At 42.6% G+C, this 26,251-nt stretch overlaps 2 protein-coding genes across 2 annotated transcripts in view; one reads left to right on the top strand and one right to left on the bottom strand.

The window, feature by feature from the left end:
• The window catches only part of cmip (c-Maf inducing protein), a 53,198-nt gene extending 38,678 nt beyond the window's left edge, over positions 1 to 14,520 (top strand). Inside the window, exons 11-21 of the mRNA XM_023397400.2 lie at positions 1,113 to 1,178; positions 4,887 to 4,913; positions 5,019 to 5,067; positions 5,187 to 5,294; positions 5,433 to 5,549; positions 6,058 to 6,198; positions 8,270 to 8,317; positions 8,460 to 8,606; positions 8,734 to 8,839; positions 8,996 to 9,066; positions 10,281 to 14,520. Of these exons, the coding sequence (XP_023253168.1) occupies positions 1,113 to 1,178; positions 4,887 to 4,913; positions 5,019 to 5,067; positions 5,187 to 5,294; positions 5,433 to 5,549; positions 6,058 to 6,198; positions 8,270 to 8,317; positions 8,460 to 8,606; positions 8,734 to 8,839; positions 8,996 to 9,066; positions 10,281 to 10,334 (934 nt within the window). The 3' untranslated portion in view covers positions 10,335 to 14,520. The remainder of the gene's footprint in view (positions 1 to 1,112; positions 1,179 to 4,886; positions 4,914 to 5,018; positions 5,068 to 5,186; positions 5,295 to 5,432; positions 5,550 to 6,057; positions 6,199 to 8,269; positions 8,318 to 8,459; positions 8,607 to 8,733; positions 8,840 to 8,995; positions 9,067 to 10,280) is intronic.
• Positions 14,521 to 15,933: 1,413 nt separating this feature from the next.
• Positions 15,934 to 26,251, bottom strand: part of plcg2 (phospholipase C, gamma 2) — a 29,878-nt gene continuing 19,560 nt past the window's right edge. Inside the window, exons 20-32 of the mRNA XM_023397308.2 lie at positions 26,011 to 26,079; positions 25,805 to 25,914; positions 25,362 to 25,458; positions 25,204 to 25,276; positions 23,637 to 23,809; positions 23,232 to 23,334; positions 22,161 to 22,364; positions 20,732 to 20,868; positions 18,998 to 19,106; positions 18,683 to 18,850; positions 17,318 to 17,406; positions 16,960 to 17,126; positions 15,934 to 16,819 (exon numbers count right to left, since the gene is read on the bottom strand). Coding sequence (XP_023253076.1) covers positions 16,777 to 16,819; positions 16,960 to 17,126; positions 17,318 to 17,406; positions 18,683 to 18,850; positions 18,998 to 19,106; positions 20,732 to 20,868; positions 22,161 to 22,364; positions 23,232 to 23,334; positions 23,637 to 23,809; positions 25,204 to 25,276; positions 25,362 to 25,458; positions 25,805 to 25,914; positions 26,011 to 26,079 — 1,542 coding nt within the window. The 3' untranslated portion in view covers positions 15,934 to 16,776. The remainder of the gene's footprint in view (positions 16,820 to 16,959; positions 17,127 to 17,317; positions 17,407 to 18,682; positions 18,851 to 18,997; positions 19,107 to 20,731; positions 20,869 to 22,160; positions 22,365 to 23,231; positions 23,335 to 23,636; positions 23,810 to 25,203; positions 25,277 to 25,361; positions 25,459 to 25,804; positions 25,915 to 26,010; positions 26,080 to 26,251) is intronic.

The raw sequence follows: 26,251 nt of genomic DNA, 5'->3' as shown, positions 1-26,251 counted from the left end.
TGGATAAACTTGTTTTCCCAGAGTCAGACGAGATCAGTATCAGTGTCAAGAAGCTGCAGAGGATCATGGGAATGACAGCAACACTCGCTGCCAAACTTTGCAGTATTCATAAAACAGCCATAAACACACACTTAAAGAGTGTGAGCTGTCTTGTCTTGCCGTCCACCACCTTCTTCAAATCCCCAGCTGTGACCTGATCGCTCTAAGAACAGGGACATGATTTCCTCCAGAAATTCAACATCTTCCATCCATTACTTTTGTGTTTTGTTGCAGTTAAATGTACGAAAACAACAACATGAGCTCTCAGTCGTTCTGGTTTGTTTTCTTCCCCCATCATGAGCATGTGCGCATCTCACAGTGAAGTCGGCTCACCTCCCCGACACAGGAAGATTCTCAGCTGTACGTTCTCCGGCCTCTTTTACCTACAGTAAAGAAGTAAAAGAGACGCAGTTGCTGCATATTGACTTTTTCATGATTTCAGCTGCTCACATGTATTTGAACCATAGCCTGTTCTGTCAGTAGTCACCTACGCATAAGGCGCACACACACACACACGCACACACACACACACACGTACAAGTCACACTGAAAATGAACTGAAATTTCGTACTGATTGTGATTTTATGTAACTTTTTAACAAATGTCTGTGTCTTGATGAAAGTGCGTTAAACCTACACACATTTCAAATCAAGAACCCAGGAAGTGTCCTAATTTGCAAAGGTGACATTGTGTGTGTGTGTGTGTGTGTGTGTGTGTGTGTGTGTGTGTGTGTGTGTGTGTGCGTGTGTGTGTGTGTGTGCGTGTGTGTCAGGGTGTGTGTCAGGGTGTAGGTACATTAACCAAACAGGATGGCCTAAAAAAGCGACAGTGTCTGTGTGTTTGTAACAAAGCCAGTGTTACTTAACTCAGAGTAATGTGACGCTCCAGCTCCTGTTGAATCCACGCTGCAGGTTTGCGTCATCTCGGTGCAGCTCATGTTTCAGCCGCTCCTCCGTCTCTTTGTCCTGCGGTCACACTCATCCAGATTACATCCTCCTCTGTGCGTCGTTCCACTGACTCTCTCCATCTCTGTTTTCTCTCTCTTTCTTTTCGCCACTGTCTGCCTCCGTCAGGTCAGACTATGATGACTGGAGACCTGCTCTGGCCAGCCTACTGCAGCCCATCCCCTTTCCTAAAGAGTGAGTATTCACACACACACACACACACACACACACACACACACACAAACACACGTCAGCTCACACTTACACTGTAGGTAGGGCTGAATTTCATTAATTAAACAGAGTAATCTAAGGGGGCTGCCCTGGTGGAGCAGGTTGGACGCTCATTCCTAGGTCTGCGGTTCGATCCCCGGCTCCCCCAAAGCATTCTGTCAGGAAATGCATCTGGTATAAAAACCTCTGCCAAATCAAAATGTGCGGATGGTGATCTGCTGCAGCGACCCCTCAACAACAACAGCAATGAATCTACTAATCTCTTATTCAAGATGCTTAAAATGAGCAAAAAAAGCTTCAGATCTTTGATGATTGACTCGTCGTCCTCTGGCTGCCGACGTCATAATTGCCTTCTATTTATCATATTGTACAAGCTAATTGTATGTTTACATTTCCCTTTGAAATGAAGTGGATTAGACATGACATATAAATACTCCTGCAAGTACAGATACCTCAAAACTGTACCTGAGTAAATGTACTTCCACCAAAGTGAAAAGTGAAATAGCATTGACTTCTTTCTTTCTTTCTTTCTTTCTTTCCATCCTTGATAAAAAGAACCTGACTTGTGAAACCCCCCCCCCATGGTCAGGCCTGCCTGCCTGGGTTCGAGGCCTCAGCTGGTCTTTTAACTTTGCTGTGAAGATGCAGTATTGTCTCTGAGCTGCACAGGCTCTGTAGTGAAAGCAGCAGCAGCAACAGCTTCATTTCTCCGTTTGTGTCAACACAGGATGCGGTGAGGCTCAGTATTTGGTGTAGGTCACCTGTGTTTTGGAGCGCTCAGAACCAAACACACACTCAGCTCACACTCACTGTAGTTATCTGAGAAACATGAAAGAAAATACACAAAAGAGACAGAATGAGACGCTTTTTTTTTTTCTTCATTTGGTAGCTTGAAATGTCAAGTGTGTCATGACTCTGCTGTTGGAAGAAGTTGCAGTAGTAGCTGTTGAAGCTGTGTAACAATCAGCTACATTAATAATGACTATTAACTAAATAAATCGCAGGAGAAATATGATTCACCTTTTAAATTATTATTGATGTGTGTGTTTTTTTTTTTTAATTGTGTCGACACAAAAGACAACAAAGAAAATAAGGATGTCTGTCAGAATGCTGCTGGTTTAGCATCTATTTCAATGTCCTCTGCGTCAGAAAACAAACGTACACAGTAACAGTTTCAAGTCATCAGAGTTCTGGATTGTCACAGTCCTTGAACGAGGCGCACGCTAAGATTCAGAATGCAGAGTCACTTCAAACAGAAACACAACATCAGTCAAATCAGCCCAAAACTCAGCAGTGATCCGACACGTGATCCACCTCAGAGTTAAAAAGGGAACTTCCTCTTCCTCCGTTGATTAGTCCTCCTTTCCGGGCGAAGCAAACCGCTGTCAGTGCACTGAAGAAAAAAAGTCCTGGGTCTCCTGCAAACTCCCTGAGTGGATCTCACCTCTTGCCTTCCATCTTTCTTTTTAAAACTTCACAATAGCCCCTAGGTCAGCTCCGACCTATGACCCCAACATAACAAAGAGGTGAACTAAGGATGACCCTTATAGGCCACCACGCACACATACACAGGATGGCATCAGTTTCCAGGGATTACTCTTAATGATAAACCTTTATTCAGCTACCCTGCTCTGTGAGTGACCCTGTTTAAGCTGTAACAGCAGTAAACCAGCAGTAGCTGTAGTAGTGAGGAGTCTTTGTGCCTCCTGGCAGTGTAAAAGCAGAACACAGCAGTTTTTGGTCCCAGTCTAAAAACACCAGAGAAGCTATAACCACAGTGCTACCCACAACCCCCTCGCTCCCCCATTCCCTTCCATCTCCCACCTTTCTCTTTTTCCTCCACTCTTTCATATCACTGTCTCTGGAGACGTAAGTTTCTAGCAGGGTCCTAATGGGGCCCAGCTGCTGACGTAGGTGAGACCTCATCACACTTCCCCGGGGGTCAAGAACTGAAGGGGCGGCCTTTCTGCCCCCAGAGAGCCTACTGTAATTGGCTACAAGCAGCCGCAGGCCTGATTTATAATTGGCTGGCTTGACGCGGAGCTTCATTAGCGTGGACTGGTTGACGGCTTGTTATTTGTACCGACGCTGGGACACACCTGTTGCTCACCTGCGCCACTGTTGCCTTGTCGATGTCTTCCGGCATCATTAGGAAAAGCAACAATACTCCCCAGCACCCTGACGCTGAAGATATAATGAGTCACGTCACATCACACGCTCAGATAACTTCATGCACACACATGCAGAACACTGATTAACACATTATATCTCATCCACTTAATGCAATAGAAGAATGGTTTTGCCATTTTGCAGGGGTTGCATGTCAGACTGTGTCTTCTTATCCAACTCTCAGCAAGACAGCAATAAGCTTTTTTCCCATAAATGATCAAAATATTCCTTTAATTAATAAACTGAATTTATATTTTTAAGAAAGCATAATGCCATGAAGCTGGATGTGTATATTTCACCTTCCTACATGTAGAAGCTCACACACAGCATAAATCTTCAAATTGAACTTCTCCTTCTAACCGTCCTCGTGCTTTTCTTTATCACAAACGCAGTTTATGAAGCTGAATTTTGTGTAAACTGATGTCGGATTAAGTCACAGGTTACAATTAAAATAAGACAATAATAACAGGAAGTGAGGAAACGCTGTCACGAGTCTCAGAAATTGTCGCTGAGGAAACACTGAAGACTGGAAAGCAAAGATAATGATAGAGTCATTAAGTTAAAATGATAAAATACTTAAACAGAGGACGTGTGTTAAAGTGAGTCAAACCAGAAACTTAAGGTAGGATATTAAAAATCAAATAAAGATGTTGCTAAAAGGGAGGAAATGTTTGGAAGTGAGTAAAACCAGAATTAAAAGTAGACATAAAATAAATAACCAGAAATAAAAGTAAAGTATTAAAAGGAAAAGAATCATAGAATAAAAGGATGAACCAGTAAAACAGGTTAAATATATATTTACATATATATTTATATATTTTCTAATAAATAGAAAGATAAATAGATAGACTTCATTAAAAGCCAGACTAAAAAGTTGAGTTTGCTTTTCAAAATATCCACACTTCCTGCCGCCCTTCAGCGGGGCTGTTCCACAGATGTGGACCATAGTAAAGACGCCTCACTGTGAGCTGAAGGTCCTAGCAGGATCACAGGATAAGTTTTCAGTGTTCGGTTTTGATTTATTAGTTCGTACAACCATAGAAACGATTCACACACCACACACGCTCCATAGTGTCGGAACAAGCTGATACAGAAAAGGACATAAGAAGGAAATGATTGAATTAAATGGATTATTAATCATTTTGTCCATTGACTTACATCCAGTATCACCACAGCTGACAACTCTTACTGCTGCCGCTGAAACATGATTGTGATGCTTCTCCTCAGGGATCATTAATGTGTCATCTTGAGTAACAAACAATCCCTGGAAGTTCACGTGCTGACGTCTTGTGTGCACGCGCTGAAGGGTCGATAATGAGCTCTGCACTCCCTCTGAAACTTGTTGACAGTATCCACCACTGAAAAGTAACATTGTGCTGCCGTGTCATCAGCTTAACATCAGCCAAGCACGTAGAACTGAACCTCCAGAAATGCTTCCATTCACTGTAAACATGAAGTCTGAGGAAACATCTCACTCACACCTCTCTCTGTCTTCCCTCTCAGGGCCCTCGCACACGCCAAATTCACAAAGTAAGTATCTTGCACGTCATCATCTGTTCTTCACAGACTTTGTTAGATTTTCCAGTTTGAAAAACAACCTGACATCAGTGCCTCAATGTTTCTCCGTCTAAACAGGGAACTGAAATATGTTATTCAAAGGTTTGCGGAGGACCCAAGGCAGGAGGTGAGTGTGTGTTTGTGCATGTTTACCACTGTTTTCAGCAGCTCCAGAGCTTTAAAAAAAAAACTGTCTGAATGTCCTGAGATTGATCAACAGAAACATCATCTGTGTGTGTCTTCCAGGTCCATTCCTGCCTCCTCAGTGTGCGCTCAGGTAAAGACGGCTGGTTCCAGCTCTACAGTCCCGGAGGTGTGGCCTGTGATGACGACGGAGAGCTGTTTGCCAGTATGGTGAGTGTCTAAAGACACACACACACGTACACACACACACACACACACACACACACACAAACGCAATCAGCCTGAAGCATTAATGTGTGGTTGTGGTTGCTAAACCCTGGTCCCTCCCCTCCTCTTCCTCCCCTGCAGGTTCACATCCTGATGGGCTCGTGCTATAAGACCAAGAAGTTCCTCCTCTCTCTGGCTGAGAACAAGCTGGGGCCCTGCATGCTGCTGGCCCTGCGTGGAAACCAGACCATGGTGGAGGTTTGTCCATGTTTATAAAAATATTAACGTTTTCTCTTATTCCTGATCATTTCTCTTGGTGCATTAAATGTGGTAGTTTAGTTCATCCATCATAGTTCCCATGTTTTCTCACATGTGAAGTTCATTATTATCATTACTTACAGACTAAAGTCTGTTCACTAGCATATTTTTGAAGCAGTGACAGAAGTTTGGTTTATGTCAGAAAATAGGGAACAATTTTAAAGAACTGGTCAAAATCACAGCAGCAGAGGCCAGAGTATGTGTGTCTGGTATGAGTCGAGCCACAAAAATGTTGAACCCTACATTTCCCATAATGCACGCAATAGTATTTTCGCTGGTTCCTCCCTGCCTGGTTAACCTCCTCCACAACCACAGAAGACATGATACAGCAGGCTGACTGGTTCTCCTCATAATGTGTACACTGTTAGTCAAGTATAAAATCAGTGCTCTGCCACTTTACAGTGTGTGTGTGTGTGTTTGTTGTTTGTTTGTTTGTGTGTGTGTCCAGATCCTGTGTCTGATGCTGGAGTACAACATCATTGACAACAAAGACACTCAGCTTCAGATCATCTCCACCCTGGAGAGCACCCAGGTGGGGCTCCGCATGTACGAGCAGCTCTGCGACCGACAGAGAGAACTCAAAGAGCTGGTGAGTTACTGCTTCAACACACACACACACACACACACACACACACACACACACACACACACAAACAGTGCTCTCTTTGGCATCTAGCAGTTCTAGAAATCTGGACATCTTGTTCCAGCTCATCCCACAGTTGTGACGTAGTTGGATCATCAGCACTGGATAAGAGAACCAAGGGAAAATACAAGGGTCATTTGTGTTTGATGCTCAAACATCACTCTGACACTGAACCCTCAACTTCTTCCATCTAATGTATATGAGCTAAACATGCAAGTGCCTTTGTACAGAAGCATCTACCAAATGATTGTCATGCAACTTTTTCTTTGCGACACGTAAGACGGACCACAAGTACAGAGGCTTTGTTGCAATTTCAAGCTTTTGGTTTTACTTTAAAACCATCATCATCAACATTTAATAACCCTCAAGTGAATCAGCTGATTTCTTATAAACTGAACTGAATGTAAGATAAAAACCTATAGTAAAAACATGTCAACACTCAAAGAGCCTGACATGAAGTAAGAAACTGTAGAAGCTTTTTTCCATTCATCAGAGGTTTTGCCTGTAACCAGTATCACAACCAGGACATCTGACTTTCTACACCACTGAACTTTTAAATACAAATAGATAATAAAAACTTTTTAGTAAGATGTTGTAACCCCTGACTTCTTGATTGGTAGCTTCCTCCAGTCTCTCTGGGCTGTGGGCAACAACAGCTACAATTTTCCTTTAGCTGACTTCTATAATCACCACCGACACAGCAGGACAGTTGACACAACTTTATTCTGCTCTCTGAACAGGACATGTGCATCCTAATAGACTGTCACATTCACACCTGCCCCCCTGTAAACAACGGCAGGTGGGAACACAGTAAAGGGGGTTGTAAATAAGCAATTTAAATGTAACACCTACAGAATATATACAAAATGATACAGGGCTGCAACTGATAATAGACTCAATGAAGTAATATTAAGTAATGATATAATCAACTCAAATAATATTGCACCACTTAATAAACAACACAAATTAATATGGTAAACTTCTAGTTAAAATAACCCAAATGTGTCTTCTTGCAGTCCCATGTTGTTATGTCTGTGACCTCACATTCATTTTTAGGATTTGCTCCATGACTGTTTGTCCACTTAGCTTCACCTGCTGCTGCAGTGAGATTCTTCTGTACAAATGTCCTTCACATTACTTTTCCACTGAGGTTTCATTGGTCTGTCCCTCTCCTCCGCCCTGCAATTAACATCCAGAGCCGGATAATTCCTCTCTGTCGCACACGTCTCAGTAAACTCTGCAGTGTTAATATTCCCGGAGCTCGTCTGGTCCTGAAACGCTGCAACAGTAAAGATCAGACCAGTGACAGTAACTGGCTCTGTCTGCGCTTCACACGCTGAGTCACAGCCGCTTCGCTGCGTCTTCAGAACCGAACCGTCCGTTTACGCGTGGAGGTCGAAGGAAGCAGCTGCTGAACGTATATTCTGTTCACACTCGAGCGTACGCAAAGACAACTCATGCACTTTAAGCAGCTGTGTGAATACATATGCACAGGATGTGTTGTATTTATTCCACCAGTATATTATTCTCTACACTCTGACTCCAGAGCAGCCGCAGAGTCACCAGGAAGCAGATGTTGGTATTGAAGGTGAACTGTCACAATGTTTTGTCATCATCATCAATGTCATCATATTATTGACATTTACAGGAAATACAATAATTACAATAACAAATCCATCTGAGAAATGATTATTTATGACCTAATTTTCTCTAATTAGTAGTTAGATAATGATACATTAATGTGATAAAATGATAAAAACATGTAAGAAAATAAAGAATCAATCTTCTGGGATTTTTCTCTCCACACACACAAGCACACAGTGAGGGATAATACATGTGGCATCATGTATAAAACCCGGTGTTCTTCTATTAGAAAAAGGTTAGAAAGCTCACGTCCGTTTCCTCGGTGTGACATGAAAGCAGCTGCTCACACACGCCATCTACTGCCTGAAAAGCTTCCTGCAAGGCCTTGAGCTCAGACGCCATCTTTTTTCTTTTTTTTTTGTCTTCTCCTCAGCAAAGAAAAGGAGGCCCCACCCGACTGACTCTGCCCTCAAAGTCCACGGTGAGATCACGCTGACGCCTTCACACACTAATACAGCTTTAACCTTTTCTGTCCTGGACAACATCAGTGTTAAGGCAGCGCATCATATTACTACTAATACTCTCAGTTTCAGTATTGAATGTTTTTCCTCACCATGTCATAGGATGCAGACCTGGCCCGCCTGTTGAGTTCAGGTTCTTTTGGGAATTTGGAGAACCTGAGCTTGGCCTTCACCAACGTCACCAGTGCCTGTGCCGAGCAGCTCATCAAGCTGCCGTCGCTCAAACAGCTCAACCTCTGGTCCACACAGGTATGAACACACACAACCAAACAACAAACAGCCACAGGAAGACACAAATAAGGAGCAGTGGTCCAGTACATGCATAATGACTATAATGTTGAATGTTCACCCTTTCTTTCTCGCTGTCTTTCTTCAGTTTGGGGACGCGGGGTTGAGGTTGCTGTCTGAGCATCTGGCCTGTCTTCAGGTTCTGAACCTGTGTGAGACTCCAGTCACTGATGCTGGTCTGCTGGCTCTCAGCTGTAAGAAAACACACACACTGTATTCTACAAAAAGCTGTTTCATTCTGCGGAAGCTGAGCCTAATGAGAATGAGTGATGACTGGAAGTGTTATAGTGACTAAAAGAAGCAAGAATACAATTGAACTGCAGCTGATTGTAAATGTCTGCCTGTTTCAGCCATGAAGAGTCTGTGCAGTCTGAACATGAACAGCACCAAGCTCACAGCTGACACGTATGAGGACCTCAAGGTAATAACAAGAGCACTCATAACAACTGCAAATAGGTCATTTCACAGCATTTATGTGAAAATGAAATACATTTGAAACACTTATTTCCTTCCATTTACACGCCACAACTGTGCTTTTAAAATGCGATTGTTGAAATCTGCATTTATGTTTTGCCGTCAGGTGAATTAACACCTACCCCCTGCTGTCAGTCATGAATGAATGAATAAATGAATGATCTTTAATTATATAGCACCTTTCATGCAAACAATGCAGCTGAAAGTGCTGCAAAAAAGTATACATATACATATATATATGTATATATATACACAGTATATATAATAGCATCAACACAGCCAATGTTGCTATAAAATAATGTATTAAAATATTATTATAATTACTTATATTATATAAAATAAATGATTATAAGTTTAATTATAAGTTTTAATTATTATAATAAATGAATGAACTTTAATTATATAGCACCTTTCATGCAAACAATGCAGCTCAAAGTGCTTTACAATAAAAAAGTATACATATACATATATATATAGCTTTGCAGAGCGGTTTGGAGTCTTTCGGCTTATTGTTTTGGCAATGTTGTGGTTCATCGACCCCGTGTCCAGCTGCGACTCTGATGGACTCAGTGTACGTTACTGTCCCTCCGGTGGACAGCAGACACACACAGTTAGAACCAGACGGTGAACATAACAGCACATTTAGCAGCTAAAGAAAAGGAGCTGGTGGAGACCAAAACAGAGCCAAAGAAGAGTGAATACTGACTTCACAACCGGACACACTCCAGATTCTGGGGGCGGCTGTTTTCAGCAGTTGATTGAAAAGCACTTTGAGTGATTGATAAATACAGCAGGCCCCTGTTTGTTAACGTAGTTGCGCTTTACAAGCTGATAATCCATCAGGGTTGCGTTTCCACCTTGTAAAGTGGCCAAATATTCCATTCAGGGACGTCCCTGTAATCCCTATAATTAAACCCACATTACATAGATTTCTCCACAGACCTGAAATTATCAGGAAGTTATTTTGAAATCACAGACCTGTAAAAGTTAATCTTTGTGTTAAGATAGATAATTAATATGAATCTCAGTTTTGATCTGCCTCGATGGCTGACATGATGAGAGGAATAGAAACATATTTTTGTTAAATGTCATCTGATATTAAGTCCTTGTTTGAAGGTGTTGACGCAGTTTCCCTTTGTCTGTGTTTTTTTGTTTCTGCAGGCCAAACTGCCCAACTTGAAAGACGTCGACGTTCGGTACACAGAGGCCTGGTGATCAACCACACTCGCACACCCCTCATGTATAACCAGACACACACATAAACATACGCACACATCGCACACAGGCTCAGATACATAACATGAAAATTGTGAGGTGATGTCATCTCCATCATCACCATCATTAGACGAGGAACTCTGACATCACCCCCGGTGTGAGGATCACCCGATGTAACCAGAAGAGCTCCGACAATTTTTTTACGTCGGAGGAGAGGGAGGAGGAGGAGCCTTTGTCGGCTTCAGACATCATCACCAACCCCTGTAGTGATGTCATCACCAGGAAGGAACTGTGTAGCGAGTGTCAGCATCGCTTTTTTCTAAGTGAAATTATGGACCTCATCGCTCCCCTTACTTCTGTCACCGATGTTCCAAGGATCTTGTTTTTATTGATATGATCAGAGGACATGCAAGGACCCACTATATTCTGGCTATACTGGGACCCTCTCCGCCTTTATCCTTTGCCCTGTCTTTCATATCTGGTCTCTCAGTTTCCATATTCAGTCTAAATCCAGCTCTCCAGCCGTCGCCCTCCCACCTCTGTGTGTCCGTGTCATAAGGAGACCCTGAATCAACCCCCCCCCCCCCAGAGCCTTCCCCTCTTTTTCTCTCCCCTGCCCCTCATGCGACGAAGGCTGGATACAGCAGGTCACGTTCCAGTTCTTCTCCGATCTTCTCCATGATGTAGCTCTCCAAACAGACGCGTCGAACTATTGAACACGTCAGTCCTCACTCTTGTGCTCTTTCAGTTTTTAGGGTCCGATTCCGGCTTTTTAAAAGTCTTTCATTGGGAAAATGAGGTGCTACCTCCGAGAAAAAGAAGAGTTGCAAGACTGTGCCTATTCCTCATATACAACACGTTCACACACGAAAAGAAAAAAAAAAGTTTTTATCAACTTGAATGAACATATTTTTCCAGACATCTGTGCTTTCATATATTGTGTGTTTCTATATAAAACATGAAGATAACCCCCAGTGCTGACATTTCAGAAACCTTTCGGGAGCCTGTAGGAAAGTTCAACAACGATGGCGACATTTGTTCCTTTTTCATTTGTTTTCAGTGTACATACTGATGATCTCCCATTACTATTTAATCGGACAGTTGTGTAGCAGTAGTGGGTGGTCTGGGACTGCCTCGTATTTATAAGTTGTGTCTTTAAAGCCTAATTTACTCTGTCTCTCCTGGATTTTGTCCTGACTAATGAAGTACACATGCAGGCCCTGTTGTTTTGCAACATATAACACGAGAAGCCAACGGAGAGGGAACCCAGACATGGATCTCTCTGCACCATGCCATGGTGGTAACGTAACACCTGTAGATTGGACTGCGGTAAATCTAAAAGTGGACCTTTAAAACGAGACCCATCACCAGCTGAGAGTTGTATATTTTCATATCCTCTGCTATTTTTTTGGCTCTTTTGTACAGACGGTTGAATTGAAGACGGTTTTGAAAAGAAGAACGGACACTTGCCAAACATCTTCTCATCAGATTTTGTCTTTGTTCTGTGCACTTGTTTCATCAAGCCAACATGCGCATTGGTTTTTAGGGACTGACTGGTGTAGGCGGAGCCTGTTGTAACCTGCCTGTGGAGAGACGCTGACACCGCCTGTGTTCACGTCTCTGCCCCCCCCGTGCTGAGGATGAAGGATCACAGTGCCTGTAGTGGAGCTGTGGGCTGCCTATTGTTGTCTTTTTATCTTTTTGTCAGACCTCCTGTTTTAAATTGTTCTGCTGTAATGATATTACGCCATACGTGGGTGACATTTTTAGGCTGTGTGGATACATAATTCTCATCAGAGGATGAGGCAAAATTATTGTACATATTCTGTCACAATGGGCTAAAAGGGACAAGCGTTTGGAAAAAGGCACCTTCGGCCATATCTGCCCATCTACATTCCCTCAAAGTGTTGCCAGTTTATTGTGGCAACATTTCACACGGTGTGGTAACTGCCCTGACACTGCAACTATGTCAGAATTTCTTTCCTCTCTGTTTGTGGTTTGGGTCTATTTGTCCTGTGTCGGTGGCCCTCAGAAAACACAGGACAAGTCAGATTTCCACCTTTGTTCCGGTCAGCCTCGCTCTGACTGCATCCATCCATTTTATTTATTTGTGTCGACCTCCAGAATCCTCCAGATGTTTGTTGAATCAAGGCAGAGGCTGCAGCAGAAGACAGGATGCCGTCCACTATAAGATGCTTTGTTTCCTATTTATTGAGTGCCATGACAGTTTTCTGTTTGGCCCGTAGACTCGGTTTGTGTACGGCCATCTTTGGGTCTGGCTTTAGGACCTTGTGCTCTCTTTCATATCCTGTATGATGTATATACCAGTGTATATAGTCGTCTCCTCGTTTCTTCTCTTTGAACCATTTTTAAATCCTTCCCCTTTTTCTTATTCTTCATCCCTTTTCCGGATTTTTCTCGGCCTCCCGTCATCGGCAGGCCGCTGTTGCCTTCATCTTAATGTGTGTGGTTGTTTTTTTTTCACACAAAGTGCACTGTAATCTAAAAAATGATGTTTTCAATGCATAATATCTTTTAAGTTTCCGACATCTTTTATTTGATTACTTTAATCAAACATTTGTTTCCTGTGTTCTTGTTGTTTCGTTTTTTTTTTTTTGCATGTACATGTTGCTGCGTCATCTGGTATTTTTATTTTGTAATTTTGTTTTATAAAAAGTTTGAAATATAATAAAGGGTCTGATCACTATCTCACTGAGGTTAAGGACTGAAATGGAGAGAGGCCATCCAACTGTTTTCTGATTGGTTGTTGCCAGGATCTACCCATGAGTCTTGACACAGCGTGTTCGTTGAGGCATTTAGGGTTTGATTGATACTGATTTTTTTTTTTTTTTTTTTTTAAAGCCAATACCGATACTGGTACTTTTAGACTGAAGCTGCCTCAAGCTGAGATTTCATTATTTAAGTTTTCATATCAAAAAATGCTAACATTTCTTGTTTATCCAAGAATTTTGTTCTAATCCTGCCACATCATCATATCAGAGGTGTACCGTGCTCATCATCATTTTAAAAGTTGACTTTAAAGAAGGTTTTGTTTTATACCTGATGTTTTTTTTTAGTCTGAAGGTCTTAAAGGAATAGTTCTGATATATTCTGAATAGTTTTGATAAGTTAGATGAGAAGACTGATAATAACGTCATGTCTGTCCAGTTAATGTGAAGCTGCAGCTGGTGCAGGAGCAGCTTAACTTAACGCAAAGACTGGAAACAGCTAGCCTGGCATATTATATTATACAAAAAGTAAAGTGGAAAAAGTCTCTGCTGGTTGCCTGGCAACCTCACAGTGACAACAAGACTCCAAGAAGTCATGGCACCCAGCAAAGGACTAGTCCAGCACATAAACCCCCTAAAACCACAAGGTGTTGTTCTTACATCAGATTTTCTTATGTGTGGACGGAGCCAGGCCGGCTGCTTGCTTCATGTTAAGCTAAGCTGACTGGCTGCTAACGCTCAGACATGAGAGTGGTATCCGTCTTCTCATTTAAAGCAAACAAAATGTCAAACTTTTCCTTTAAACAAAGTCTTGGGAAAATCCTGTCACTGAGGTCGTCCCACAGGTTTTAGGCCTTGATGAGCTGCCACTCGTCCAAACTGTGAGTGTGGGGACCAGCCTGTTGAGGTTATAATGGAGGGTTTTTTTTATTACTGTAGAACATCTGATGGTTGAATAGAAACACCTCTTCTGTTCTGTCATGTCTCCGTATCCTGTGGAGCTCACTGTGCTTTGCTTTCCGTTCCCATCCTGATTCCTCCCTCTTGTCTTTTATCTCTGATGTGTTTTTTTTTGTTTTTTTTATTCTACACAAACTGTAAGAGTTTCTACCATGTCCAAGTTGTGTACGACTGTGCTCATATCTTTTGGACAAACACGGTCAGATGTGGCACAGCCCGACAAATCTGACAGACTGGAAAAAAAACAACTCTATTTCCCATGATTCCTTATAGTCAAATCTTTTTTGGCAGCTGGAAAAGGAGCGCCCATCATGTTTCTCTCTCTTTTTCAGTCTTTCTCTGCATTGATCTGCTTCTCCTGCTGGGTTATTATTATTGCTGCTGCTGCTGCTCTGTGGCTGTTGTAATAAAACTACAAAAGATCTTCAACAGGAAAAATAACAACTATGATGTTAAATAATTTCAATCAAAAATAAATTGTCTGTGAATATGTTTCAGCTGTGTGTGGCATGTGTCCTTTTTTATCTTCTTTACTCTAAAATAATGATCTGCAGCTCTTTCATTAGAAGACACGTGTAACACCAGGAGTTATTACAGGAGTAATACAGTAAATCACCATCCAGCCGGGAAACTTCAGTTTTGTTTGTTACATACTTTAGAAGTTGCAAGAAATTTAAAATGCATCACATTTTTTATGTGCACCAACAATATACCAGCATCAATCTGTACTCTGTACTCAAAATATAATATTAATTATGTATGCACTGAGTGCATATGCATTGGTGGAAGTATGTAGGCTACTCAAGCCCATACAAAGCACACAAAGCACAATCATTAGCTTATTTCTCTATGAATAAAACATAGCCTATGTCAGGAATTAAAGGATTTTGTACATCTAAATCTAAATTACTGCTCTATGCTGAGTGTGAATCAAGGCAGAGTATTGGTGGAAAGCATCTGAGCCATTAAACCATTACAGGAAAAAGCGTATGAACTGGAAACTTTAAAATGAAAGGGAACAAGAAAAATAATAATTGACAGGTAGATCTGAAAAAGCAGATCTTGGCCAGCTGGGTCTCTTAGTTACGTATGTGACAGGACAGGGAAAGAGTAGTTTTGATAGCAGTGTGACAACAGGATCATAAATTGTTTTAAAGAGAATATGCCACCATTGTGTCACACTTAAAAAAGCAATCAGTAATATTAATTCCATCTGTGTTATTGCTATGGCAACTCACCAATGTGCAGTTACTGTAGTGTTATTTACACTCAGCTTATTTAGAAAGTTGGGACAACTTGTCAGTTACACAGCGGCATCACCCTGCACTCAGCACTGTTCTGCCATCTTGACTTCAAGCTTTGAACTGAAGCTGGATCTACTTACTAAGCTAAACTGGAACAAGCTATTTCTTGTCAAAGTAGTAGGTGGTGGCCCAGTGCCCTACTTTCAAAATGTGGTGGGGCAGATAGCTTGCAGCTGTTGTGGTGCATTGACTTCCATTGGTGACAAACTCTGTTGTTTGAGTCTTCCCCTTTTGCAAGTGGTCATGCAAGTGTTTTCCTTGCATTGTTGCTCACAACACACAGAGTAGATTATAGCTGTGCATATATATATATATAAGCTGGTGTGTATGTGTGTGTTGTTCCAGTAGCCCACTTGTCATCAGCATGTCCTGGTCCTCCAACAGACCCAGCGGCAGACCCTGTTAATCCAATGTGCCAGCCTTGCATAGCATAGCATAGGACCCTTACTGGAGGCTCACCCTGACCAGGATTTGAACCCCGATCTGCTGTTCCAAAGACGCTGACACTACCACTGCTACTGCAGGTAAACCTTAAAGTGGTCCCAGTGGAAATAGGAACATTCGGGACTGTAACTTTTGAAAGAAAAGGTGAAATCCAGACAGAGGTTGTACTTACACAAAGCAAACTTTATTGACTCGATTCATTAGAAGGTCACAGAGGAATCACAGCAAAGCTACAAACATCATCTTGCTTCCTTGAAATGCCTTCAAATTAAATACATGACATGTTCTCATTACGTTGGATTAAGTTGCTTGTTTTCATTAACCTGACTTCACTTTCAAAGACACAACGTAAACCACACAGATAAAACAACGTCACTGGTGAAACTACACAGCAAAATCAACCTTTCCATGTCATCAGACTCACAGCAGCCTGTGTGCCACACATCAGTTTTTTTTCTTTGTTTTCACATTCATTAACATTTGAAATGTTGTTGAAAAAAAAAAACTCAAGCTCCCCTGACAGAAGAACAAAGTTCCGTCCTGCATGAAACAGTGAAACTGTTATCACGGTTAGCGAACACTCATAGTAAAAATAAATACCATCCAAGCATCAGTGTTGCAGTTTGATTACAGACTGAATGCACAGTTATTAAGCACTACACTGGCTGTCTGTGGGGACTCCTCACAGCAAATATACAATTCACCTTCCCTATACCTGCCTCAACCCGTCCTCGTTATTAGTTTCCTACATTTCCCAGAAGGCTTTTACAGAAAGAACCCTGAGAATAACATTAACATGTTCCAATATTTCCATATTTCAGAAAATGTTGACACCACATTTATTTTTTAAAAATCTTAAATAAATAGAAAACTGCTTGGGGGAACATTGGACACGTGTCATTTTTGGTATGAAATGAAAAATTATGAAATGTCACTATTGGAAAACTCTGAACTGCCAAGATCACAAATCCTTCTGGCGCCGACAGGTGAGGTTCTGTTGAGTCCTCAGGAGTAGAACTTACTGTTGTTTATCTTCTTTTCCTTTGTCCTAGGGCACAAAGAACAGACAGTGGAAATAATAAGAGATGTCATACATTTCATTTCATTTAACCCCACCCACCCACACACACACACACACACACACACACACACACACACACACACACACCCTGTGAGTTTGAGGCATACCTGTGTTTCTCGCTGGTGCTGAACTCTCTCGTGAGGCTGTTGTGTTGGCGAGGGACGGCGGAGCGCTGAATGTTGGCGTGAGTGTCGTACAGGAAAGGTTCACTGCTGACCTCAGCCTGCTTTTTCCTCAGCTGGCTTGAAGACGAGTACAGCTCCTCCTCTGCTTTCTGAATGACAACAGTCATGTGATCACCCCTACTGAAATACTATACCTCCATATTGATGTCAAACTGAAGATATACAATATAAAAATCAACATTAATGTTCTGTGTGTGTGTGTGTGTGTGTGTGTGTGTGTGTGTGTGTGTGTGTGTGTGTGCGTGTGTGTGTGTGTGGGTGCGCGTGTGTGTGTTCTCACCCCTGCTTGCTGTACATTGATGTAGACCAGTAGAGAGGCTAACTCTAAGTTTTCACTGTAGCCGTTCTTTAGAGGCACGGAGCGAAAACCTGTTGGATCAATAAAAAAAAGACATTGGATCCACTCTGTGTGCACACACTTCAGCCTGTAAATGATCACACCAAACCACAGAATTAAAGGTCCACCCTGGTGTTTGATTGTTGCAGCACACTTAATTAGAAATCCCAGGTAATTTAACATCACTGCTGCAGAGCCAGTTAGACCTGCTCGGGGGGAGTAAAGGAGCTCTGTGTGTTGCAGTGGTGGAGAGTAACTAAGAATAAGTACATTTACTCAAGTACTGTACTTAAGTACAATTTTAATGTACTTGTACTTGTATTTCCATTTGATGCTACTGGTGGTTTCAAACCTTTTTGGTTAGTCGCACCTTACAAAAAAAACAGCTGTGTTCATGTTTCAAATGTCTATTAGTTGCTTGCACCAAAGAGACATTTCCCCTCGAAACTGCAACTTGTTTTGTCCTCTTTACCACCCATACATCACCTCAGATTTATCTTACGCCCCTTTGGAGGAACTACAGGAGTATAATGCTTCTGACACAACGCTGAACTAACAATCTAATAATGTATTGTATATATAATATTATATGTGTTTATAATAATAATGAGATATCTGTCACAGGGGACATTTTGTTGCAGTACTTTTACTTTTACACTTTCAGTACACAAAGCTGAGAATACTTCTGTACTTGTACTGAGTCAAAGTAGTTCAGTAGTAGTATATGTGGTTAAAGAACTTCAGACTTCAAGCCAAACCTACAGCCTCTGCATCAAGAACAGGCATGAGACACTGAATTCAGCTCATCACAGTGAACGTTACTGTGTGTCTGCTTTTCTTGTGGTCAAGATGACATTATCACTACAGACTTTCAGACTCACATTTTGCATCATCATTTTGCAACATAAATCTAAAAAGCAGACCTAACGTTTACTGTGATGAGCGATTTCAGTTGAGCTTCTACGTGTTTCTTTTCGTTCCGCAGTGAAACCAGGGGAAGATTCAAATCAAATTCAAAACACTACAGGGTTCTTTGTAAAATAGAGGCGATATGATGTGTACATGATCTGTAGTGGGTCATATTCGTTTCTCTTTACTGATCACACTGTCTGCTCTATATGGAATCTGAACCGTCTCAAAAGAGGAGCGAGAAAGGGCAGAGATGAAAAGGAATAAAGTAGGTAGATTGAGCAGAAAAGAAATGTCATGTCATGTCGTGCTCTGGCTTGACACCGACTGCTGCAGCAGCTTCACGTGGATAGCTGCTCACTAACTGTGGCCCTCTGTGCTGAGTGTCTGTGCTCCCACCTGAGCGGATGCCTTTGACAGGAAATGTGGCCTGAGCCAGGAAGTTGGGGTCTGAGAACATGTCCTCCTCGTTGACCACAAAGCGCAGGAAGGTTAGCTCAGGCTCGTATACGGTGAAGACCACAGGCTCTGCTGGGGCTTTCCAGACCGGGTTCAGACCGTTATCACCTGCAGTTGGCAGAACATCTCTGTTTCAGACAGGGGATATCTGACGTCCTACAAAGCCTTTGATTGTAAAATTCTCTCGCTTCAGTCTCATTTCTCTCCGTCCGTAGGTCTCACCCTCCCCATCTTCCCCTCCCCCCTTTTCCTTACGATAGACGACGGTCTTGGACTTCTCCTCCGTGTTTCCACATAACTCGATCTCAACAAACGGACTGGCGATGCTGCGGCCGGGCTTAGGAAGGTGTCTGGCAGCGATCACCTGCGGAGGTCAAACACAGGTGCTGTTAGAAAGTTCTCTCCAGATGTGGCCCTGCAGCTGTACAGGTCCTGAGGCCTCCTCATGATGAAGACATACAGTAGCTTCAGAAAGTATTTCATTTCTTCCCCACGTTATTGTGTTGCTGATTCTTTTTTTATATTCGTTTAGACTCAATAACCAATAATGACAAAGTGATTTGATAGTGATTGAGTTATTAAAAATCACGTATGTACAAAAGCATTCAGACCCTTAACCTTAAATCATCCTTGAAATGTGTCTAGAACCTGACTAGAGTCCACCTGAGGCAAACTGAATTGACCCAGGGGTCTTTGAGGGGGTCCCGGGTCCCCTGCAAAAAGGGACATCATTTTATTTCCACCCATACAAAGTAACACAGTGACAGAATGTCTGAGTGTTTTGGTCCTGGGTTTCAAACTTTCAGTCATAAAACATCTAAAAGCAAGAATCTTATCAAATGGGGGTCCATGCTTTAATTTGTGTCAGCGTAGGGTCCTCGATATTTTAGAGCACACACACCTGTGTATACATGGCCTCAATAACAGTGAAATAGAAGAGGTTTGGAACCAGGACCATTCTAGAGTTGGCTGTTCAGCCAAACTAAGTAACCAGGCAAGAAGGGCCTTGGTCAGGAAGGAAAGCACAAACCCAACATTCACAGAGCTTCAGAAGTCCTCTGCAGAGATGAGAGAACCTGGTGGAAGAATGACCATCTCAGCAGCTCTCCATCAGTCAGGACTTTAGGCTACAGTGGTTAGACAGGAGCCACTTTGAGTAAAAGACATATGACAGTCCAGAGTTTTTCAAAACAATCAAAAGCATTTAAAAGACTTGGACAGCATGAGGAAAAAATATTCTCTGGTCTGATTTTCTGATCATTTAACTCTCTGTGCAGAACTCTAAACACTATGTCTGGTGAACACCAAGTACTGCTCATCACCTGGATATTACCATCCCTACAGTGAACATGGTGGTGGCAGCATCCTGCTGTGGAGGTGCTTCTTAGCAGCAGAGACAGGGAGACTGGTCAGAACTGAGGGAAGGATGAATACAGCCAAATACAGAGAAGAAAACCTGCTCCAGAGTTCACATGACCTGAGACTTTCAGCACGACAGTGACCCGAAGCAAACACCCAGGATGATATACTGGAGTAGCTTCGGGACAAGGTCCAGCCAAAAACCAGACATAAACTTTGCAGAACATCTGTGGAGAGACCTGAAGATGGCAGCTCAGACGCTTCCCATCCAGTCTGACAGGGCATGATAGGATCTGCCAGGAAGAACTGCCCAAATCCAGGTGTGCAAACTCTTTTTAGATTTACCCAAGAAGACATGAAGCTGTACTTGCTGCCAGACAGGCTTCTACAGAACACTGGATAAAAGGTCGGAATACTTTTATAAATCAGAGATTTCAGTTTTTGATTTTAAATACATTTCTAAAAACACAATTTCACTTTGTCATTATGGATCATTGAGCACAGATTGATGAGCAAAAGCCTACAACACAATAAAGTACGCTCTGAATCTACTGTATGTGTTAGCTAGTTATTAAGAAACGTGTGTGTGTGTGTGTGTGTGTGTGTGTGTGTGTCTGGGTACAGACATACCCGAACCACAATGTTGTACTTGATCTTCTTCTCCTGGTGAGGGTCGTAGGTATCATAGCGCATGAGCTCGGGCTGCAGCACGTAGCCCGTCCGTCCGTTCAGACTGAAGAGGGCGCTGTTCAGCTGGGTGTATTTATCTGGGTGGACACATACACATTATATGAACCTCTGCTCTTCATTTGTGTCACACCACACAGCTGAAAACAGCTTCCACCTTCCCTTTAGGCTGCCAGTATTGACATTATTGTAAAGATCAAGTCAAACTTTCTTCACCAGAATGGATGCTGAGAGTTAACTGGTTATTACAGCTGGTTACATCAGTCCAGATAAAACACCAGCGAGTGTTTGCTCTGCCTCTTCTCTCTCTTCCATCTCAGAAACCTGAGTTTCCAGACTCATGCCATTCCTCATCTGTCCACTAGTCGTCCCTCTTGAGTTTCCCCCCCTCTGCTGGTCACCCGGCCCTGCTCACCTGTCCCCCATTCCCTCCTCGTCCCACACTTCTTCCTTGTTCCTTCATCAGTCTCCAGTGAATATATACTGGCCACAGTACATATTCCCTTCTTATTTGCCAGATTCATACATTGCTGATGCAGTGCCACTGGTCTTTTTCACGGAAGACATTTAGAGACATGTGACGGTAAGAAAAGCAGAGGTGTAAATAAGTTTGGTTATTGCACATGCTGGCTCACTGTCACACTGCCATGGCTTACTCATGCAGATAGAAGATAAAGTTAAACCGCCCTCAGGTCATTGGCTGTCACTAATAAAGTTGTAGACCAATGGGGAAGTAATCCTGTAAGACCCGCCCACGCGGGAGCTTTGTATGAAAGTGAAAGAATGAGCAGCTGGCACTGACTGAACTGAAACACAGTGATATAGGAATCATCCATGGTGAACATTGTAGGCGCAGCACTCGTTATTTCTGTTTGGGTCAAGTTCCTCCAAATCCCATAGAAATATTCTCAATACTGACAAGGAGACAAGTGTCGTACAAACACCAAAACACCATTTCCATTTAGGGAGCATCGGTTTCAGGCCCCTGGCATTCTGCATGTCAGTGAGATGACATGACATACCTGTGGACACCTGTGCTTTTCCTGCCTCGACAAAATATGAACTGTGAAAAAGGTTTGTTGGCACTGCTTCGCATTTGGCAAAGGAGAGTCCTAATTCTGGACTCTCCAGTTATCTTGATCCCTGCTGAAGTCAACACTGTCAATGATCAGATTTGTGTGTCACACTTGATCAAAGAAAACTGTAATCTGTAAGCCTCTGCAGGCGAATCCACTGATTGCAGCAGTTTCTTGTAAAACATTTTCTGTTATACATGATGAGCAAGTATAAGACAGGAAGCACTGTATGAATCTGCAACACTTTCCTCTACAGCTATGCCTTCTGGGAGCTCAGCCCAGATAAACTACTGCACCTGCAGTCTGGAAGTTGAGAGCCACCATGTGACAGCCAACGCCCCACAGTGGGTAAGGGTCGTAGTTGGACGACTCCACACGCTGCCCTTTTGGGTAGATACGACTCAGAGCCTTGCGGTTGTACTGCAGGAACTCCCTGGTGCGACTCTTTCCTGGCGTCTTGTTCTCCACGAAGGAGCGGATCTCTTTGTAGCTGTAACCGTCTGCAGAGACGGAGAGAAGAAGAGTCGGGGTCAGATAATAACAGTTCAGTTTCAGGACGTATCAGATGATACAACAGGTCAATAAACTTGACTGAAACTGTGGATACTTGGTGGTTATACTGATTATCTTTACATTGACATGCTGTCAGCTGCTTGTAGGTAGTTGGCTGTTGATGGTAACGTTATAGACGTCTCCGGCCGCCTCACCTTGCCCCAGTTGCTTGCTAAGGTGAGGTAGGTTTGACGTGCCAGGTAACTGACCATTTTGTCGGCTGGTTATTAATAGTTATCATGTTGACAGCAGATGATGTTATAGAATATGAAGAGTATAAAGGAAATATAGCTTAATTCAGAGGGCTGTGGTGAATGTGTGGATGCAAGTGAAGAGGGAGTCTATGAGCCTCTCTTCTGATTGGCTGACTGTTTTCTAAGCGATCCAAAAATATAGCAGATTTCTTTAAACACTCAGAGAAACCAAATCCTGCAAGGCTGGATGGTGGGTCCAGGTGGGCGGGGCTTCGGGCATGGCTGAGAGCGGTGACTGCTTTGTTGTGACGTCACAAAGTTACAGACGTCATGATGGCTGGTTTTAAGGCTCAGTTTCTGAATACTGGCTGTATTAATGTAGAAACTAGACCTGCTTTATAATCAAACAACACATGGACATCTACCTTTACACTATACGGGAACTTTAATTTGAATTTTGTACTGAAAGAATACTACACTGAGTGGATCTTATCTGGTTTTAAAGTAAGACTAAAACTAGCGCACTCTAAGACTTTACCCTAACAGTACAGACTGTTTGCACTGAGCCTCTTTCCACTATGTAGGTGTGGTAAAGGTCTTTGTGTGTCTGCATGTGTTTACCAAAGCGGTCCTTCTCCTTGCTGCGTGGCTGACAGTAGACCACCAGGTCCGACATCTCCATGGCAACTTCTGCCTTCTTTTCCACTTCCACCTGCTGTCTCATCTGACATTGGAAAAAAAAAAAAAAAGCCACTTCCTGTTTGCACAGTGATGCTGACAGAATACCAGTGAAACAGCCTTTTGTGGTTTTACAGTATGTAGCCTGTTTCAGTCATACGCTGTGGACATGGACAACCAGTATGTAAAATCACAATGTGAGCTGACTGGCAATTAAACAACATTATTTACCAGACTTTTATAGTTGTTGTGTTACAACATAGTTTAGATGTCCCCTATAGCTTTTAACTATTTGACGTGGGTTTCTTCCTCCACTACATATATTATCATTTACAGTGAGATACCAACCTCTTGTTCCCTGTGGTACTGCTTGCTCATCTCTCTCTGAGTAATGTCCCAGGCCACCTGGTACCACTCAAACAGCTCCTCCACAGAGCCAGCTGCCAGGTCAAACTGCAGACTGTCCTGTTCCGTATCCTGCAGGGTCAACACATGTGGCTTCCCATTTTTACCATTCTTCACTGGAAACAAAGAGGGAGGGAAAGAGGCTCGTTGAGGGAGGGTGAAGAGGGACGCACAATTCCTTGACGTTTAAAGATTAAACCATAGACTTTGTGCTTACTGAAGGACTGGCCTTAATGAGATTCAAAGAAGTAAGTTCTCAGTCACTGGAGAGACGCATCTCTCAAATGTGTTGGTGTCAAGGACCTACAATCATGGGATCAACTCTCCACAACCATTTGACATACAACGTGTATGCACGATGCAGAGCATATAATAATGATAATCATGATGTTTATTTGGAAAGCTTTAGGAGTATCGTGCAGCCTGTCCAGATATACATTGTTTTGTATTCAGCCTTCATTTCTTTCACAGAGGTTGTGTTGTCACACAGGCCACATGTATGAGAAATACAGTACGTCAGGTTGAGATTTACCTGACATTTTCATTTAAAGGTACACTGTGGAGGGGCACTGTGGGGGTCGAATGGTTAAAGGATACTATTAGTTAGTTTTGCTATTGCTACATAGCCAACACGACCATTAACAGCTGTTAATTTACCAGTCTTCCCAAGAGCTTATGCCATCGTTGTTTTTATAAGACAAGAGGTTATAATACACCCTCCTAGAAGGGCTACTTCTTCAGGGCAGATTGGATGCAGCAGTGACTCGATATCGGGAAGCGCTAGCTGGTTAGCATGCTGTCTTCAGTAGAGGAAAAGAAGTGATAGAAAGAGAAGCAAAAAAAAAGAGTTGCTTGCCACCTCTGGAGACAGCTCTTGGTGAGGAAGGAATGAAAGTTGATACTGAACGTTTTTTCTAGACTGGTAAGTAAAGCATATAAGTATATAGCAATAGCAAAACCTCCAAATAGCTCCTTTAACACATATATCATATACCGCGATCATAACAGCTCGGGTCCTGTCTGCATCTCCGCTGTGACCTATCTAATTAAGGCAAACTGCCAAAAAATATTTTTGCTTTGGAGTTTGTGACCACCGGTGCAGCAATGCTTTGACCAGGTTGCAGGTGCATGCGCACAAAATATGAATAAAAGGGAAAGTAACAAGTGCGAGTACAAGCACAGGGATGAAGTGATACACACTCCTACCAGTGGTTTAATGCTGTTTAACTGCCCGAAAGACTGTGGTAGAGGTGACAGGAAATGAAGCAATGTGCCAGCAAACGGCAGGGAAGAAAAAACAAAGAGTTTTTTTTTCGAGCTTAATGAACAATGGAGCCTCTTGATGAAAACTAAAGGGCTTCCATCTGTATGTGTTTAGTTGACCCCCACCGTGGTATCATTATCTTCAATACATGCATATCATCAAGTACTGAGAAAAGCAACATCAAAACCAGCTCCATCTCAGGGGATTGTCAAACCTGCATCAGACACAAAAGTAACCTGTACTCACAGTTTTGGATGTTGCACTTGGAGATGTCCACGACACCCTTACATAGTTCACCTAGGGGGTTGTCTTCCATGTCCTGTTTTAATGCACATTACAAACACACAGTTTATTTTCAGTCAGTTTCTGTACAGTTAAATTGTGACCTAAACTCTAATCTTCACCTGTCCTTTGTTGTCAGGTTGGCTGTTGTTGGAGACTTCCTCTACATAGTTTGAGGGGAAGAACAGTTGCACCTTTCCACCATGGTCACCTTTCCACCTGTAGAGAGTATGACAGGACAATGTGAACAGTCTGTTTGTTATTTGTGTTAATGTAAATGCAGATAAACATGATGAAGGGGCGTGAAGCGACTAATCCCTAAAATATCGCTCAATACCAGTCTGTTGCTGCCTGTGTGTATTTTTGTTTTACTGTGTTTGTGGGGTCCGAAATCCTTGTTGGGGCTACGTGGGGACCAAAATGCTGGACCCCACAAGTTTAAAGGGCTGTTTGAGGGTTAAGACTTGGGTTGAGGGGGGGGTTTAGGAGAATTAGGGATGCATTATGTCAATGACGGGTCCCCACAAAAATTGCTTTATTATTGTGTGTGTGTGTGTGGACTCACCATCCATTGTTCCCCTTTGTTACATTGTGTATCAAAGCTCCTTTACTGAAGCTGAGCTCATCTGGCCGTACAGCCTGGTAGCTATATAAAGCCTTGACTGTACTTTGAGGCTAAAGGAGACAAATACACACAGTCACGAGCGTCTTTATCAAAGGAAATTGCACAAGATAACAGGCGGCCAAAGTTATATAGTGGTGTATACACACCAGTGAGGGCTCAATTTCGTTGGGTTCCACGTATGTCTTCATCTCGTACAGAGAGGCACAGTCTTTCTCCTGTGAAGCATAGTCCACTGTTAGGTACCAGTCAGTGCAGAGGAAATGTTACTGGCTGTAGAAGAAGATATTGAACTGATTTTGCTCAAAAGTGGGAATAAAACAATGAACAAAATAAAAAGACACTCTAGGATGCATTGATGACTACATGATATAACATGTAAATACTAAA

This window comes from Seriola lalandi, unplaced genomic scaffold, assembly GCF_002814215.2.
Source record: "Seriola lalandi dorsalis isolate HSWRI2012SDOR001 ecotype SW California unplaced genomic scaffold, Sedor1 jcf7180002055008, whole genome shotgun sequence".
NCBI classification, from domain to species: domain Eukaryota; kingdom Metazoa; phylum Chordata; class Actinopteri; order Carangiformes; family Carangidae; genus Seriola; species Seriola lalandi.
This window is presented reverse-complemented; position numbering and strand designations above follow the sequence as displayed.